Source organism: Tenrec ecaudatus, chromosome 16 (assembly GCF_050624435.1).
Source record: "Tenrec ecaudatus isolate mTenEca1 chromosome 16, mTenEca1.hap1, whole genome shotgun sequence".
Taxonomy (NCBI): Eukaryota; Metazoa; Chordata; class Mammalia; order Afrosoricida; family Tenrecidae; genus Tenrec; species Tenrec ecaudatus.
This window is the reverse complement of record NC_134545.1, coordinates 9311677-9325051: the sequence shown is the minus strand read 5'-3', so window position 1 is coordinate 9325051 and position 13375 is coordinate 9311677. Positions and strand designations below refer to the sequence as shown.

The window sequence follows — 13375 nt, the reverse complement described above, 5'->3', positions numbered from 1 at the left end:
CTCCCTGGAGGAAACTTGAGGGGGGATTCTAATCTGCTGAGTCTGCATCGACTAGGTAGCAATGAGTTTGAGCGTTTTCATTTTGTTTTGAAGCTTTCCACACGAAGGGCTGGGGGTGGGGTGCGGGGTTAGGAGTAATCTGTGAATTCTAGGTCCAGCAATGAACTCTAAAAGAAGCACTGCACTTGACCCCTCTTACGCAATGAGGTGTCCATTGTTCAGCTTCTTCGACTTCCCTCGTTGGCTCCCCATCTCAGGTCCCTAGGGCCTCCTGGGTACCTGGCCCCGTGGAACCCACTGCCTCATTCAGTTCAGGCAACCACCCTGTGCACTGTACACGGGTGAGGACACGGGCTCAAAAGGCTAGGGACCATGCTCTGTCACAAAACTGTACTTGCAGGGATGGTTCAAGTCTGCCCTTCCCAGTTCACATGGCCCCACGCCCCATGCTATGCTAGAGCCTGAAGACACACCCACGAGTCCATGAAGATTCTGTAGGAGCCATACTTTTGGCTCCGTCTCGGATTTCAAAATCTTGAAGCAATGTAAGACATCCACGCCGAGCCAGACCTCACAAGGAAACTGCCCATCTTGTTTCAGCATCAACACCCCTCCCCCCACCCCCACCCTCTGGCTTGCTGGCAGGGGAATGAGCAGTATTTCTAGGGGATGTGGTCCCATCCCACCTTTTGAAAATCACCTTGCTCCCAGAGGCCCCCACGCTTTCTTGAAGGGCTTTTCTTGGCACCAGCTAAGGGGCTTCACTTTGCCACAACTTTCAGACACTGAAGAGAAAGCCGAGACCATTTACTCTTGGCAGGATAGAGTCTTGGAGGGCAATTTTTAGTGGCTTTTCTATAGAAAGCGGGTGGGGGGTGGGCACTGTGGAGATCAGAGTGGCAAGAAGGGTGGGCTCTGGGGGCAGGCTGCCACTCATCTCTGTGGCTCTGGCCGCTGTAAAATGGCAGTAACGAGAGGCTTTTTGGAGTGGAAACCCAGGAGATGATGCCTGGCACACCATACATCCAGTCAGTGGAATTGTCACCAGTTACTCCGAAGGAGGACTTTAAAGGTAGCTTCCATTCCAAAACTCCCCAATTTTCAGATGAGAAAATGATACTGGCCCAGAGAGGCGAAGTGACTTGGCCAAGACCACACAGCTACCCCACCCATAAGGGCCGTTTCCCCTTCGCTTCTCTGGCGTCAGAACTCGCTTCCTCCCTCTGGGGTGTTTGGTCCAGGCTGCTGCTCCCCGGATTGCCATCCCCTTTCACCGCTCACTTCCTGGGTGCTGGCACCCTCCCCCTGGGCACAGAGACTGCAGCTCAACATGCTGGGGAGCCTTTGAGTCATCTCCGTCTGTGAATCAACCTCATCCTTCTATTCCGAACAGAGAGAACTCGCCCTCCTCCACTTTCTGGAACGGGAACCGAGTGTTTTTCCCTGGGATTGTGCTTGACAAGCGGCCCTCTCCCAGTCTCAGACTGGGGTGGCTGGCACACCGGCGGCAGTGGACACAGGTATCTGAAGACCCTGAAGGTAGAGAGACCAGGGGGCCCGACCCTGGCTTTTGTGCACAGGTACACACACGGCATATAGCATGCTGGACATACGCCTCCAGGCAGCTGCGAAGAGTCTGATGGCCATCTGAATCCCAGAAAGGGCCGGGGCAGTTACCATGGCTACCAGAAGCTGCAGCCATGGGCTGCTGTGGCTATGGGGGGGAGCCACTCAGCTGACTTCCCTGGGGATTCTACAGTTCCATGAGCCAGCTGAGCCTGTCCGTGTCTGGGGCAAGGCACTAGCAAGTCCTGCGACACAGGCAGCTCCGGGAGAGAAGCCGGCACAACACCAGTGCCTGAGGTCACCTTGTCTCAGGCATCACAGTGTTGAGTCACAAGCCACCTTCCTACCGCTGCGGCACTTTCGAAGCAGCACGGCCTTGCTTTTGTTAGCATCCAGGATCTTAATACCTTTGGCACATCAAGCGCAGGCTGCTGCCGCCGCTTCTGGGTCCCCTTCCTATTGCGGCTCCGGCCAGTCACTTGGGGAGAGACTTGTCCCACATGTGGCCATGGAGAAAGCCCAGGAAGTCCTGCACCACTGAGCCCGGCAGGGGCATGCTCCCCTAGCCAGGACACGTGCATCACGGGCCTTCTAAGAATCGGGAGGAAGGAAGTTGTTCACGAAGGAAGCAGAACAGCAATCCTGGCTTCCTCTTGTGAGTTCTCATCAAACCTGACACCCAGCAGCTGCCGGCATCAAGCAGCGCAGGGCAGGCCACGGGCCTACCTCCCAGGACCCGAGTGCGGAATGCATGGGTCAGTGGTCCCTGCGAGACGCCACAGAACAGGCAAAGGACACCATTTTGGCTCCCAGCAGCCATGCAACAGACAGGAACTAACACGTACGGTGGCCATGGTTGGGAGTCTTTAGAAGCAGGCAGCCTCATCTTTCCTCTGTGGAAGGGCTGGTGTGTTCAAACTGCCAACATTTTGGGTAGCAACTGAGTACTTTAACCACCATGCCACCTGGCTCACAAGAAATCCCGCCTGTGTTCTGGTAACACAGAAACAGCAGCACACCTGCCCTACTCCTTGATGCGTGAAGCTTCAGATCTAACAGGCACTCGGGAATTTGGGGAGAAAAAGTCTGCTTTCTATCCAGATTCAATCAAAGCCTTTATTAAACTCTGCTCCCTCCGGCAGCCCGTAGCCACACCTGTGGACGCCCCAGCAGTGGGGACGGCCTGGGCTGCCGTGGGCTTTGCTCTCATCTGACGAGCTGATCCTATCAGGCTGCACACTTGGGAAAAGCCAAGCTGAGACCACCCTGTGAGGCGGCCTACGGTGGTTCTGGGCTTGCTCAGGACCTGGGCAAAAAGGTCACACACAGGAGCTGAGGTACCAGAGGTCTGGCCCTCCTCGCTCCAGAGCTGGCCACACGAAGCGGGGTGCCCAGGCCACGGCCGCCCGGTGGTGGGTGTCCCTGTGTGCTTGTTCTCCGCCACAGAAAGGGTGGGAGGTGGAGGCGGCGACCTGCGGTTGTGTGGGGGTTGGGCTTAAGGCTTTGGCTGTGGTCTGCTGATGCATTAAAATGCGTTCTGTGAACGCCGCCTCCTGAGCTCCCCATCAGAACAAACGCATTTTCAAAAATGAAAACATCGAGCGGAGATGTGGAGCTGATGCCGGCACAGAGCTCAGTGGGTGGGCGGGTGGGTGGGCGGGGCTGGCCATCAGGTCAGGATGGTATCGTCCACCTGCTCCGTGGAGTCGACCTGGCTGGCCAGCTTCCTCAGGGACCTGCGGTGGCACTCACTGAGCACCTCCAAACTGGCCACGTCCAGGATCTTGGAGAGAGACTATGGGCAGAGGGACAGGGAGGGAGAGTGAGAGAGAGAGAGATAACGTAGTTAGGACTCACAGCAGTGGTTCTCAACTTCCCTAATGCCACCACCCTTTCACACAGCTCATGTTGTGGTGACCCCCCCCAACCATAAAATTATTTTCGTTGCTATTTCATCACTCATTTTGCAACTGTTATGAATCGGGTGGCCCCTGTGAAAGGGTTGTTCAACCCCCAAATGGGTCACGACCCACAGGTTGAGAACCGCTGACCCAGCGCTTCAGCCTTTGCCTGGAATCAAAGGACGGCAAAAATGGAGGGTCGGATGAAGGAGGAATCTGGCAAAATGAGGAAATGAGATGGACCAGGGGCAGCTGAGGAAACTCGCCTGTGCAAGATGCATTTCAGGCTGTGAGCGGCAGGTAGTTACGGCCCGGGGGGCGGGGGGGGGGGGGGATGGAGGGGACGGTTTCTGGGTTTCCACGGGGCAGCGCTCCTTCATCTGTTTGGTAGCTCTGGAGCCGAGGGGGATTCCACTGGCAGAAAGAGCTCTGCCAGCCAAAGGCACTTAGGAGCCACCAGAGGGGGAGGGGGTGGTGGGGGGATGAGGGTAGTAGGCACCACAGCAGACATGCAAGTCACAGCCTGCTGCTCAAGAGCTGGCACCTCCGCAGTGCGGCGCAGCAGGGGACCGGGCGCTCACCTGGAATACCTCCTCGCCCTGCCTCATCTTGAGGAGGTTGACAATCGCCTGGTCGCTGTAGGCTCTGACACTGGTGTTTTTGTCCTTGGTGTTGTCCAGGAGCGCCTTCAGAATGGGCTTGATGGCCTGAGGCTCCAGGGGGGGCAGCGGGTCCTTATTTGCCCACCAGATCATCTTCTCCGCCACCAGCCTGATGTCACTGGACGGGTTCTGCAGACACTGGGAAGGAGCAGAGCAGCCTCCTGTCAGGCGCGGCCAGCCTGTCCCGTGAACACGGAAGCCCCTGCTCACCTCTGACAAATGGCTGCAGCCGCTCCCTCCAGTGCCTCCTCCCTCAGAGGGGCACTGCACACCCAGTAGCACTCCTCTGCACCCACCCGCGGCTCTCACTTCCTCAAACGTGCCCGCGCTTTCCTGCCGCCTCAGCCCGCTGCCCCCACTGCCTGATGTGCTCATCCCGGCACTTCGCCTGGCTGGTTCTCTCTCATTCCTTAGTTCTCTGCTTCAAAGTCATTTCTGCAGGCCCTTCCCAGACAGCCCTGTCCAGACTGGGGTCCTCCGAGCACGGTGTCATGGGTGCCCTTGACCCCAGGGTCCTGCTCATCTCTCTCTGCAGGGTCTGGCCCTGCTGGGCACACAGTGGGTACTCAAGAGACTACGCAGTATAAACCAGTGCCAGCTGATGCTCACATGGGGGCCAGTATATTAAAGGCCCCTCACAGCTCCCCAGGGTACCCTGGTGTCTACAGGGGCAGATGTAAGACGTATGTACGCAGTGAGTACTGGGAGCTAGCTGGAAAAGCAGAGGCCAGGAATAAAGCACACTCTCATTCTCTGTGTGCAGACCCGCTGGGTTGCAGCTGGAGGGAGTCCCACCGTCACTAGTCTGCAGCTTCCCTAGGGAGGACCTTGTGACTCAACTAGGTCAGTGGTTCAAACCCACCAGTCCCTTCAAAGAACGTTCAGGTGGAAGATTTAGTACCAAAAACCTGATGCAGGGCCATCTGAGTTGGACTCAGGCCAGGGGTTCGGATTTTAAGGTTTTACCCTACAAGCCCCACAAGAAGGAGGCCGTGCCAGCTGAAGATGGAAGGCAGGAGAAGTGTTACACCATCTGGTCCCTCATGCTGTATGGCAGGGTGACCAGAACTCCTAAGAAAGATGCTGCAAACAGCCATTCTCCGCTTGGTTTGACCCGAGAGCTCTGGGAATCTGAGCTAGCCACTCCACAGGCGAGGGCGCATGGGGGACAGCGCTGGATCCAACAAGTCTGACCGTTGACCTTCCAGTGTTCCAAGGCTCCACATCCTGCTCACAGCCCAGGTGTAGAGGCTCAAACCTGGTCCCTGCCCCACTCACCTTAATGAGCAGAGTGGAGAGTTTGGCTGGCAGCTGGCCCCCTCCAGTCTCGATGTGATATCTCATCAGAAAACCCATGCCCCGGACTCCGCTCACCGCAATGGGGATCTGTGGAAGGGGACAGGGAAACGGGAAGAGGCTCGATGGGAAGACAGCTTCCAGCTCCGTCCTCAGAGCAGCAGGGCCAAGCTGAGACCCCTTCCCAGTAGGCCTTGGTGTTGGCTCCCCACCACCTGTCTCCCTCCTGATTCCTTTACACTGAAAACTCTCCAATAGCTCCCCTCCCACCAGCTGCCCTGGCAACGGGCAGGGCAGATGAATTCTGAGCAGTTATAAATTTAGAAGGGGCCACCTGTCACCTGAACCCATCTTTTGGGAGATAGAGTACTTATCTAAGGTTACCGCAATGGATAACAAAGAGTCGACCGATCTGGGGTTCCCTCCCTCTCTGCTGTGGCAGCCAGGCCTTGGGATGGGGTGGGGGGGGGGAGGGAGATGATGAGGTCTGACCGTCCCAAGCCTTACCCTGTCGGCCACGGCACTGCTGAGGATCATATCCTGGATGTCGCTGCCGTACTTGCCAGCACAGAGCCTGCCGGGAGCCACACGCACTGCCACGGAGAGTGCTAGGCTCCGCCCGTGCCGGACCATCCAGTCGATGCCAGACACGTCCGCTGGGGGAGCATGCAAGATGAAATCAACTAACTTCCCGTGACACCACGGGCCAAGCCGGAGTGTGCCACCCTGTCCCCAGGCCCCCTCTCCTCTGGCACAGACCCGGAGGGGGTGTGTCCCCTCGGAGTGGAGCTGTGCATGGAACAGAGGCCCCAGAGCCTGGCCCCAGTGAAAGCCCTGCTCCCGGCTTGACAATTCCCATGGCAGCGAGGGCATTCTTCCAGATTATCCCAACCCCTCCATTTTGTTGTGAGCACTTGGCCCCCTATCACAAACTCTGGGGTTTAAGGTGGGGCCACGTGGTCTTCCCCCAGGTCCAAGGGGCCCACAATCCACCGCAAGGGCAGCTTCCAGGGGAGAGGCCTACCGAGCAGGTACTGGTGGAGAACACTGCTAAGCTCCTCCTCCGTCAGAAAGGCACACAGCTCGCCGAGGCAGCCGGCCGAGGATATCCGGGTGTTGTCCTGCGGGAGTCGGGCAGGCATGAAAAGGTGCAGGCATCCAGGCAGGGCAACCCCGGAGCCCAGCATGGAGGGGCAGGAAGAAAGGAGCGCTGCCCCAGTCCTTACTCCAGCGCCTCGTGCCAGGCAGGGACTGCCACTCACTGAGACTGCCATGTGGAGTGGAGTGAAGAATTACACACCCAGCACTTAATCATAGCAAACGCCTGCGTGTGTGCATATGGTAATCAGCAGCAGCATCTTAATGACAGTCTTTACACAGCACCTTTCTTTGGAGGAAGTCTGAAGGCTTCACCTTTATTGGCTCAGTTACCATCAGAAGGGCACCCAGTCAAGCAGGTTGGTGTCCCGATGTCAGACGGCTCCCTTAGGTATCTCCTTACTGGGCAGTGGTGTCCCACTACCACCTCAGTAATTCTATTGGTCCACAGAGGTCAAACTGAAGCCCACCCCCATCGCCCCGAAGATGACAGACAAGGCCAAGTCTTCTCTTTGAGAAGCACCGTCATATACACAGCTGCCCCATGCGGCACCGCCCCACCCGGTACCTGGAGGTGGGGAGTCGGCTTTGCTGTGTGCCAGGTTAACAGCTGTCCGTTTGACATGCCACTCCCCCCACCCCTCTGCAGCCACACAAAACAAAACACCAACAACGGGGGTCCTGTGGAGAAGCTGGTGCCAGGTCCACAGCCTGAACTGCCATTTCCCCTGTAAGTTCTGAGGGGGAGGAGGGTGTGGCTTGCCAACCGCTCAGGCCTCTCTGGCCTCTCAGCAGAACCCCAAGTGCCAAACAAGGCTAAGGCGGGCTCCCTGACACCCCCTCTCCAACCAGATCTATTTTAGGCTCCAGTGTGGTGAGATGAAAATGTGTAGGACTAGCTAGTGCTTAAACTGGGCACTGCCCTGAACAGCCCTACCAGGCTGCGCCTGAGAGAGGCGAGAGCCAGGGCTTCCCGCAGAGGAGGCCCGAGGCCATCATTAGGGAGCAGGGGCAGGGATTAGAAGCCGGCTCACGGGACCTGGATCTGCCAGCAGCATCACGGGGGCCTGTGAGAGCCAGGACAACCCCCACCCACCCACCATGCAAACCACAATGGGCCCCACAGCCCTCTCTCCAGAGGCTAGCTCCACGTCTGTCAACCAGGCCACCACACAGAGGGCTGTCTGGGAGGGCCCACAGCCTCTGGGCCCGCTATGGTTCGTGTTTCCCCACTGGGTATGGAAGGGGCACCTGTGAGGACAGGTAGGCAGGACATGCAGGGGCCACAGGGCCCAGCTTCTGTCTCGAGTGTGACCCCAGACAGGTCCTGCCCTCCAACCTGAGACTTCCCACCCTCAACACTAGAGATCACTGACCCAGCACTTCCTGACCTGACGGCCGTGCCTGACTCACCCACCAGGAGGGCCAGTGTTTCCTGAACAAGCAAGTGCGCACGCTCAGTTTACAAAGGGGGAAACCAAGGGCAGTGAGGGCATGTGGCTTATTTGGGACCAGAGGACACACGATGGGAGAGCTGGAACCCTCCACAGCCCCTGGTCCTCACTGGCAAAGCAGACTAGCCAACACCAGAGACTGAGGGCTCACTGTGAAGCTACCTATGTGTCCAATCAAGAACCCACAGCCAGGGCTTACCTCATCGTGTCCCAGCATGCTCAGCAGGAGGGAGACGACGTTCTTCCGGATGGCCGCGTCCACTTTGGAGCCGGCTCCCTGAATCACAAACCGCAGGGCCTGCAGCATGGTGTCCCTGCAGAGGCAGTGCAGCACCCGGCCCCCTCCTTAGACCTGGCGCTCCCCTCACACAGTGCCCTCCCCCCAACCCCCCAGATGGACACGGCCTGGGCCCCTGCGGCCCCTGGCATGCACCTGATGCCCGAATCCTCCGCGACCCGGATCCCACCGAGCAGCTCGGAGAAGAGCGGGTCCACCTTGACGTGGATGGAGATGAGCTTCCCCAGGGCCTCGGCGGCCTTCAGGCGCACGCCCCGGTTGGCGTCCTGGAGGGCTTTGGTGAACGTGGTCTGCAGCTGGGGCAGGAAGGGCTTCAGGGCAATCCCCACCTACAGGAGACCCATACTCAAGATACAGCTGCCGTGAGGCCCAAGGCCATGACCAAGCGACCTGGCAGGCAGAGGCTAGGTATGGCCATCCCACGTGGCAGGAGCCAGATGGGACCGCCCTGGTCGGCCTCCTCACATCCATCTGCACGCAGCTATCCTCCCGGGAAGCTATGGTACAGCTGTGACCCCCGCAGACCTTATCTGTACAGACAAATGACTGAGTACCTCCTGCCCCAGATGTGTTAAAGGGCGGGGGTGGCAGGCAATGGGCCAGGGGACAGCTGGGGCACCAAGACCACGTGAGTAACAACAGCCCACTGAGCCCTGCAGAGCAATGAGTGACAACGGGTCATCCAGGGCTGCTGACCGGTTTGGACTGTGGCAAGTGATGCACCTTCACGGGGGCCTGGTTGGACGCAGGGCAGCGCGGCCTGTTTCCTACCTGGGTCGAGATCTGGCTGCTCTGCTCCATGCCCGATGCCCTGGATGCCCCGGGCAGCATGCACCCCCCGACCAATCAAAAACACAGCTCGGGGAGCAAGAGCCCCACTCGGGATGAGACAAAGTTGGCCTAACGAGGAAGGTACTGACTGTCGAGGGGCAAAGCCGAGTAACTGTAAGGAGAGACCAAGCCGCCTACATTTAGAAGGGCTGGAATTGGGGGGGAGGGGGGCAGGGGCCGGCCGCTGGAGCCATACCCCGGAATAAGGATGGTAACCTGGGGTGGGCAAGTGCCCCGAGGCAACTCCCCTTGTGTCCAGAGACCCCGGGCTCCTACGGAGCTCTCCTGGTGCGTGCGTGCCACGCACTGAAGTAACACTGGAAATTTCCCGAGGATATTGTTCAAACAGCGGTGATTTCCTCGGTTTATAAAACATACTTGTGGCCCCTGAACGCTTTTTACATCGCTGTGAGGAGAGGACCGGCTCTTCCGTCTCGAAAGCCGGCCGATCCCTGGCAGACGCTTGCCTTAAAACTAGAGACAAAGACTGGGCTCCGAGGACAAAGCTACAGGGTCTCAGGAGGTTTTGCCGGGTTTAAGTTCGTTCTCCTCACCTGCCACGCTCGGTGTTGCTGGCTGTGCAGACTAATCCTGAAGGGTTTCCCTCGACCCCACGGACCGTCAGGCATGACTCCGGGGTGGGACCTTTGTCTCGAGCACACGAGCAAAAACCAAAGCCAGTTTGGTCCCTCCAGGGCCTCCCTTTGTTCTCTAGGGTGGCGCCGCTTCACGGCTCTCACGTGGCTGTGGGGGAAGCTGAAGCATCCTTGAGCCGTGTTCCCTCGTACTTTGGTCGCTCTGTTTTCCCCCTTTGGAACCAGTAGCCCTTCAATGAAAGCCATTCTCCTGTGCCGAATCCCATGTTGGGCACTGACCTCCCCCTCAGCTGGCAGAGGAGCTAATGGGCTCAGGCATTCTATGGCTTTCTAAGGTGACTACGGTCATGCCATGTGGAAGAGCCCTGGTGCTGCAGCAGGCCAAGCACTGGTGCACGAACCACAAGGCTGGCGGTTCTAAACCACCAGCTGTTCCTTAGGAGAAAGACGAGGCTGTTACTCCCGTAAAAGCTTACAGCCTCAAACACAAACAATGGACAGCCGCCCAAGGCCTAGGGAGCACTCCTACCTGTCCCACAGGGTCGCCACGGCGGAACTGGCCGGGCAGCACTGGCTGAGCAAGCAGTCTGCATCCAGAGTCTGTACCACACCATTTTCCCACAATGCAGTGGGCATCTGAGCCAGCCCCTGATGGCGGCGAACGGCTCTTTCTGGGCGTGACTCACCTTGGCCAGCAAGAGGCTGAGTGTCTCCAGCAGAGCCGCCTTCACGTTCCAGTTGAACCGGTCTCCCAGGATGCGAATCAGAGGGCCGGTGATGCTGACCACGGAGGGCCGCAGGGCTTCTGCTGAGGTCAGCCTGATCACCAGGCCCAGGGCTTTGGCTGCTTCTTCCTTCTGGTCTGGGCTGCCAGTCAGCACTCCCTCCCGCAGCACTGGAAGGATGGAGGTTACCCCCTGACAAGAAAATCACACCTGAGGTCAAGTCCACCCTCCTGTCACAGCAGGCCTCTCAGACACAGGGAACTGGCAGTGGCCCCATGGGCCCATGGTCTCCACAGCTGACACTAAAGGCAGCAAGGCCCATGCCCCCAAAACAGTGCCCAAGCCGTCTAGGAAGGTCCTGACATGCGTCAGAACACAGCCCTAGAGCACGATGGGGCCAGCAGCCACCCTGGTGCCCCACCATGCCATGCTGCGCCCTGGCTTACCTTCCGAGGGAGGCAGAAGCCCGGCACGTGCTCGCCTAGGCTCTCATTGCCCGCGAGCCGGATTTCTCTGTGCAGCTCGTCAATGAGTGCCAGCTGGCTGGGAGCATCCAGCTTCTGTGGAGATTCAGGGGATGGGGGGGGGGGGTAGGGGGGGAGCGGAGTTGAGTCTGACAGCCCTCCTAACACTGGGCTGGGAGGTGCTGGAGCAAGGAAACAGGTCCTGGGGATTAAGCGAGGCGGCAGAGTGGTTCCAGAGTGCTGCCCGCCCCCCATCTTCATTCAAACCCACCACTCAGGGCTGCTGGGTATGGGAAGGCTTAGCCGTCAGCGTGCATCCTTCCCACAAGCCACAGGGTTCCCACTGGCTGATGTTTACAAACAGGGGCCCAGTTCCTTCTTCCTACTTTCAGTCTAGATGCTCCACTCAAACCTGCCCCCGCTGGTGACCCTGCGGCTGCTTAACATTGGGGTGCGCAGCTGCGTGCATCCCAACAATCCACAAGGCGACAACCGCTGCAGTCTGACCAACAGCAGATGGGTGGAGGCCCCAAGTACTAGCCTAGTGGACTCAGGGTCAGGAGTCAACGCTGAGTGTCGGGCACTGGACACAAAGGCTGGCTCTGGCAGCGCCGCCTCCTCCCCCTCACCCCCCTCACCTTCGTGATGGCACTCAGGGCATCCCAGCTCTCCTCTAGGACCATGGGGTCAGAGTCGTTGAAGAGGCGGATCAGGCCGGAGACCAGGCTCCGCAGGTGGTTGGAGTAGTCAGCCCTCGTGCGGGAGCAGTAGATGTTGAGCATGACAGTGGCGGCCTGCCGCACGCCCACGTCGGGGCTGCGGGTGGCTTCCAGCAGGTCCTCGATGACCACCCGCTGCCCGGCTTCGTCCTCCACGGACAGGATCACAGCCTGGCAGTTGGCCATCTCCTGCAAGCACGGGGCACCGTGGGATGCTGAGCACCATCACAGAAGGGCCAGGGGCACCCGAAGCGCCCGGGCACGACCTCCACGGCTCTTACCAGCTGCTCGCCTGCGGTGCCAAGCTTCTCCTTCAGGGCCAGCATGACCGCAGGGAGGATCACGCTGAGATGGCGGGCCAGCGACTCGCCGGCCACGGAGGTGAGGAAGGCCAGCACCCGGGTATTGACAGGGGGCGTTGTCAGCTAGGAGAACGAGCGTCGTCAGCCCAGAACCTCCTGCCTGCACAGCGTCCCCCATCACCAGTCCCTCCTCAGAGCTGGCTGGCCTTCCTGGCAGTCCCTCCCACCCCCTCCCATGGAGGCTCCGACAACCAGGCAGAGGGCATGAGCCCCGCCTCGGGCTTTACCTTGGGCACAAGGTAGGGCAGCACCACACGACTCTTGATGGCCATGACCTGCTTCAGCCCATCCAAGGCAAACTCGGACACCTTCTCGTCCTCCTGCACAAGGGAGAGAGGCACCTGAGGGGCTGGCTCCTCCCTCCCACTGCACCCGGCTGCACGGGCCATCGGAGGCCATGTGCCAAGACAAAGTTGACCCAACAGGACAGGCACCCGCCCCCCCACCCCCCGCTGAGCGTCCTTCCACAGGACCAGTGAGAGATGGGGGCCAGGAAGGGGTGGGGAGGTGTGTGTGGGGGCACGGGGGTGCACGGCACTCACGAGCTGCTTCAGCAGGAACGGGAGGATGTCCTCCAGCGCCTGGTGGCCAATGGTGGAGTGCAGTTGCTCGAATGTCTTGGCCGCCGCCTCCCGGACCTCCTCCAGGGGGTCACACAGCGCCTTCCTGGCTGTGGGCACCAGGGACTCGGAGAAATACAGTACCTACGAGAACCAAGGCTCCGCTGTGCCGAGGAGGGACGGGCAGAGGGCCAAGCAAGCCAGGGGCCGTGGGGAAACCCAGGCCTGGCCAGCACAGCCTCCAGGATCAGACTGTTTCCCACTTGATACAATCGCTCCAGCGTTAAGGAGCAGAGACGAGCCACGAGGCAGGCCTCATGAGTGGGGAATCAGCAGGGGAGGATTTTACGTGAACTGTGACACCCCTTCTTCTCCCCCAGCCGCCTCCCCCTGCTTGATCCTCCTGGAAATCTCAAGTCCTTCCAGGCTGGTGGGCAGTGGGGGCAGTGAGGGTCCTTGTTCCCAGTCGAGCTCACTGGAGATTGGAGCTACCAGGCAGCTAGCCACAGGACCCAGGGCCCCCCACGAGACTCCGTCCCTATTTAATGAGTCACCACTCTCCACTTGCCAGGTGCCAGGTACAAAGACAGGCAGAAGCTGGACCTCACGCGGACAGTCCATTGGACCGGGGTGCCTGGTCTTGCTCGTGTGTCTCCCCAGCCCTCTGCTGAATCGCTTCAGCGCTTTTCCCTAATCGGGAGACCGCCTCCTCAACCTGCTCCCCAGGGATGTCTGTGGATCAGTCACCTCCGAAAACATGGCCAGTCTCGAGTGCTCCAAAGCCCAGGAACACGGGAGACCATGCCGTCCCACCCCAGGGCACTGGCACTCGGGTCTAGGCCG

The 13375-nt window shown here is 59.4% G+C and overlaps 1 protein-coding gene across 1 annotated transcript in view; it reads right to left on the bottom strand.

Annotated features, from left to right (window-relative positions):
- Window positions 1-2668: 2668 nt before the first annotated feature.
- Window positions 2669-13375, bottom strand: part of GCN1 (GCN1 activator of EIF2AK4) — a 56117-nt gene continuing 45410 nt past the window's right edge. Inside the window, exons 46-58 of the mRNA XM_075534016.1 lie at window positions 12515-12676; window positions 12200-12292; window positions 11892-12035; window positions 11530-11799; window positions 10874-10987; window positions 10389-10619; window positions 8411-8604; window positions 8177-8291; window positions 6450-6546; window positions 5933-6081; window positions 5408-5515; window positions 4049-4267; window positions 2669-3361 (exon numbers count right to left, since the gene is read on the bottom strand). Coding sequence (XP_075390131.1) covers window positions 3236-3361; window positions 4049-4267; window positions 5408-5515; window positions 5933-6081; window positions 6450-6546; window positions 8177-8291; window positions 8411-8604; window positions 10389-10619; window positions 10874-10987; window positions 11530-11799; window positions 11892-12035; window positions 12200-12292; window positions 12515-12676 — 2022 coding nt within the window. The 3' untranslated portion in view covers window positions 2669-3235. The remainder of the gene's footprint in view (window positions 3362-4048; window positions 4268-5407; window positions 5516-5932; window positions 6082-6449; window positions 6547-8176; window positions 8292-8410; window positions 8605-10388; window positions 10620-10873; window positions 10988-11529; window positions 11800-11891; window positions 12036-12199; window positions 12293-12514; window positions 12677-13375) is intronic.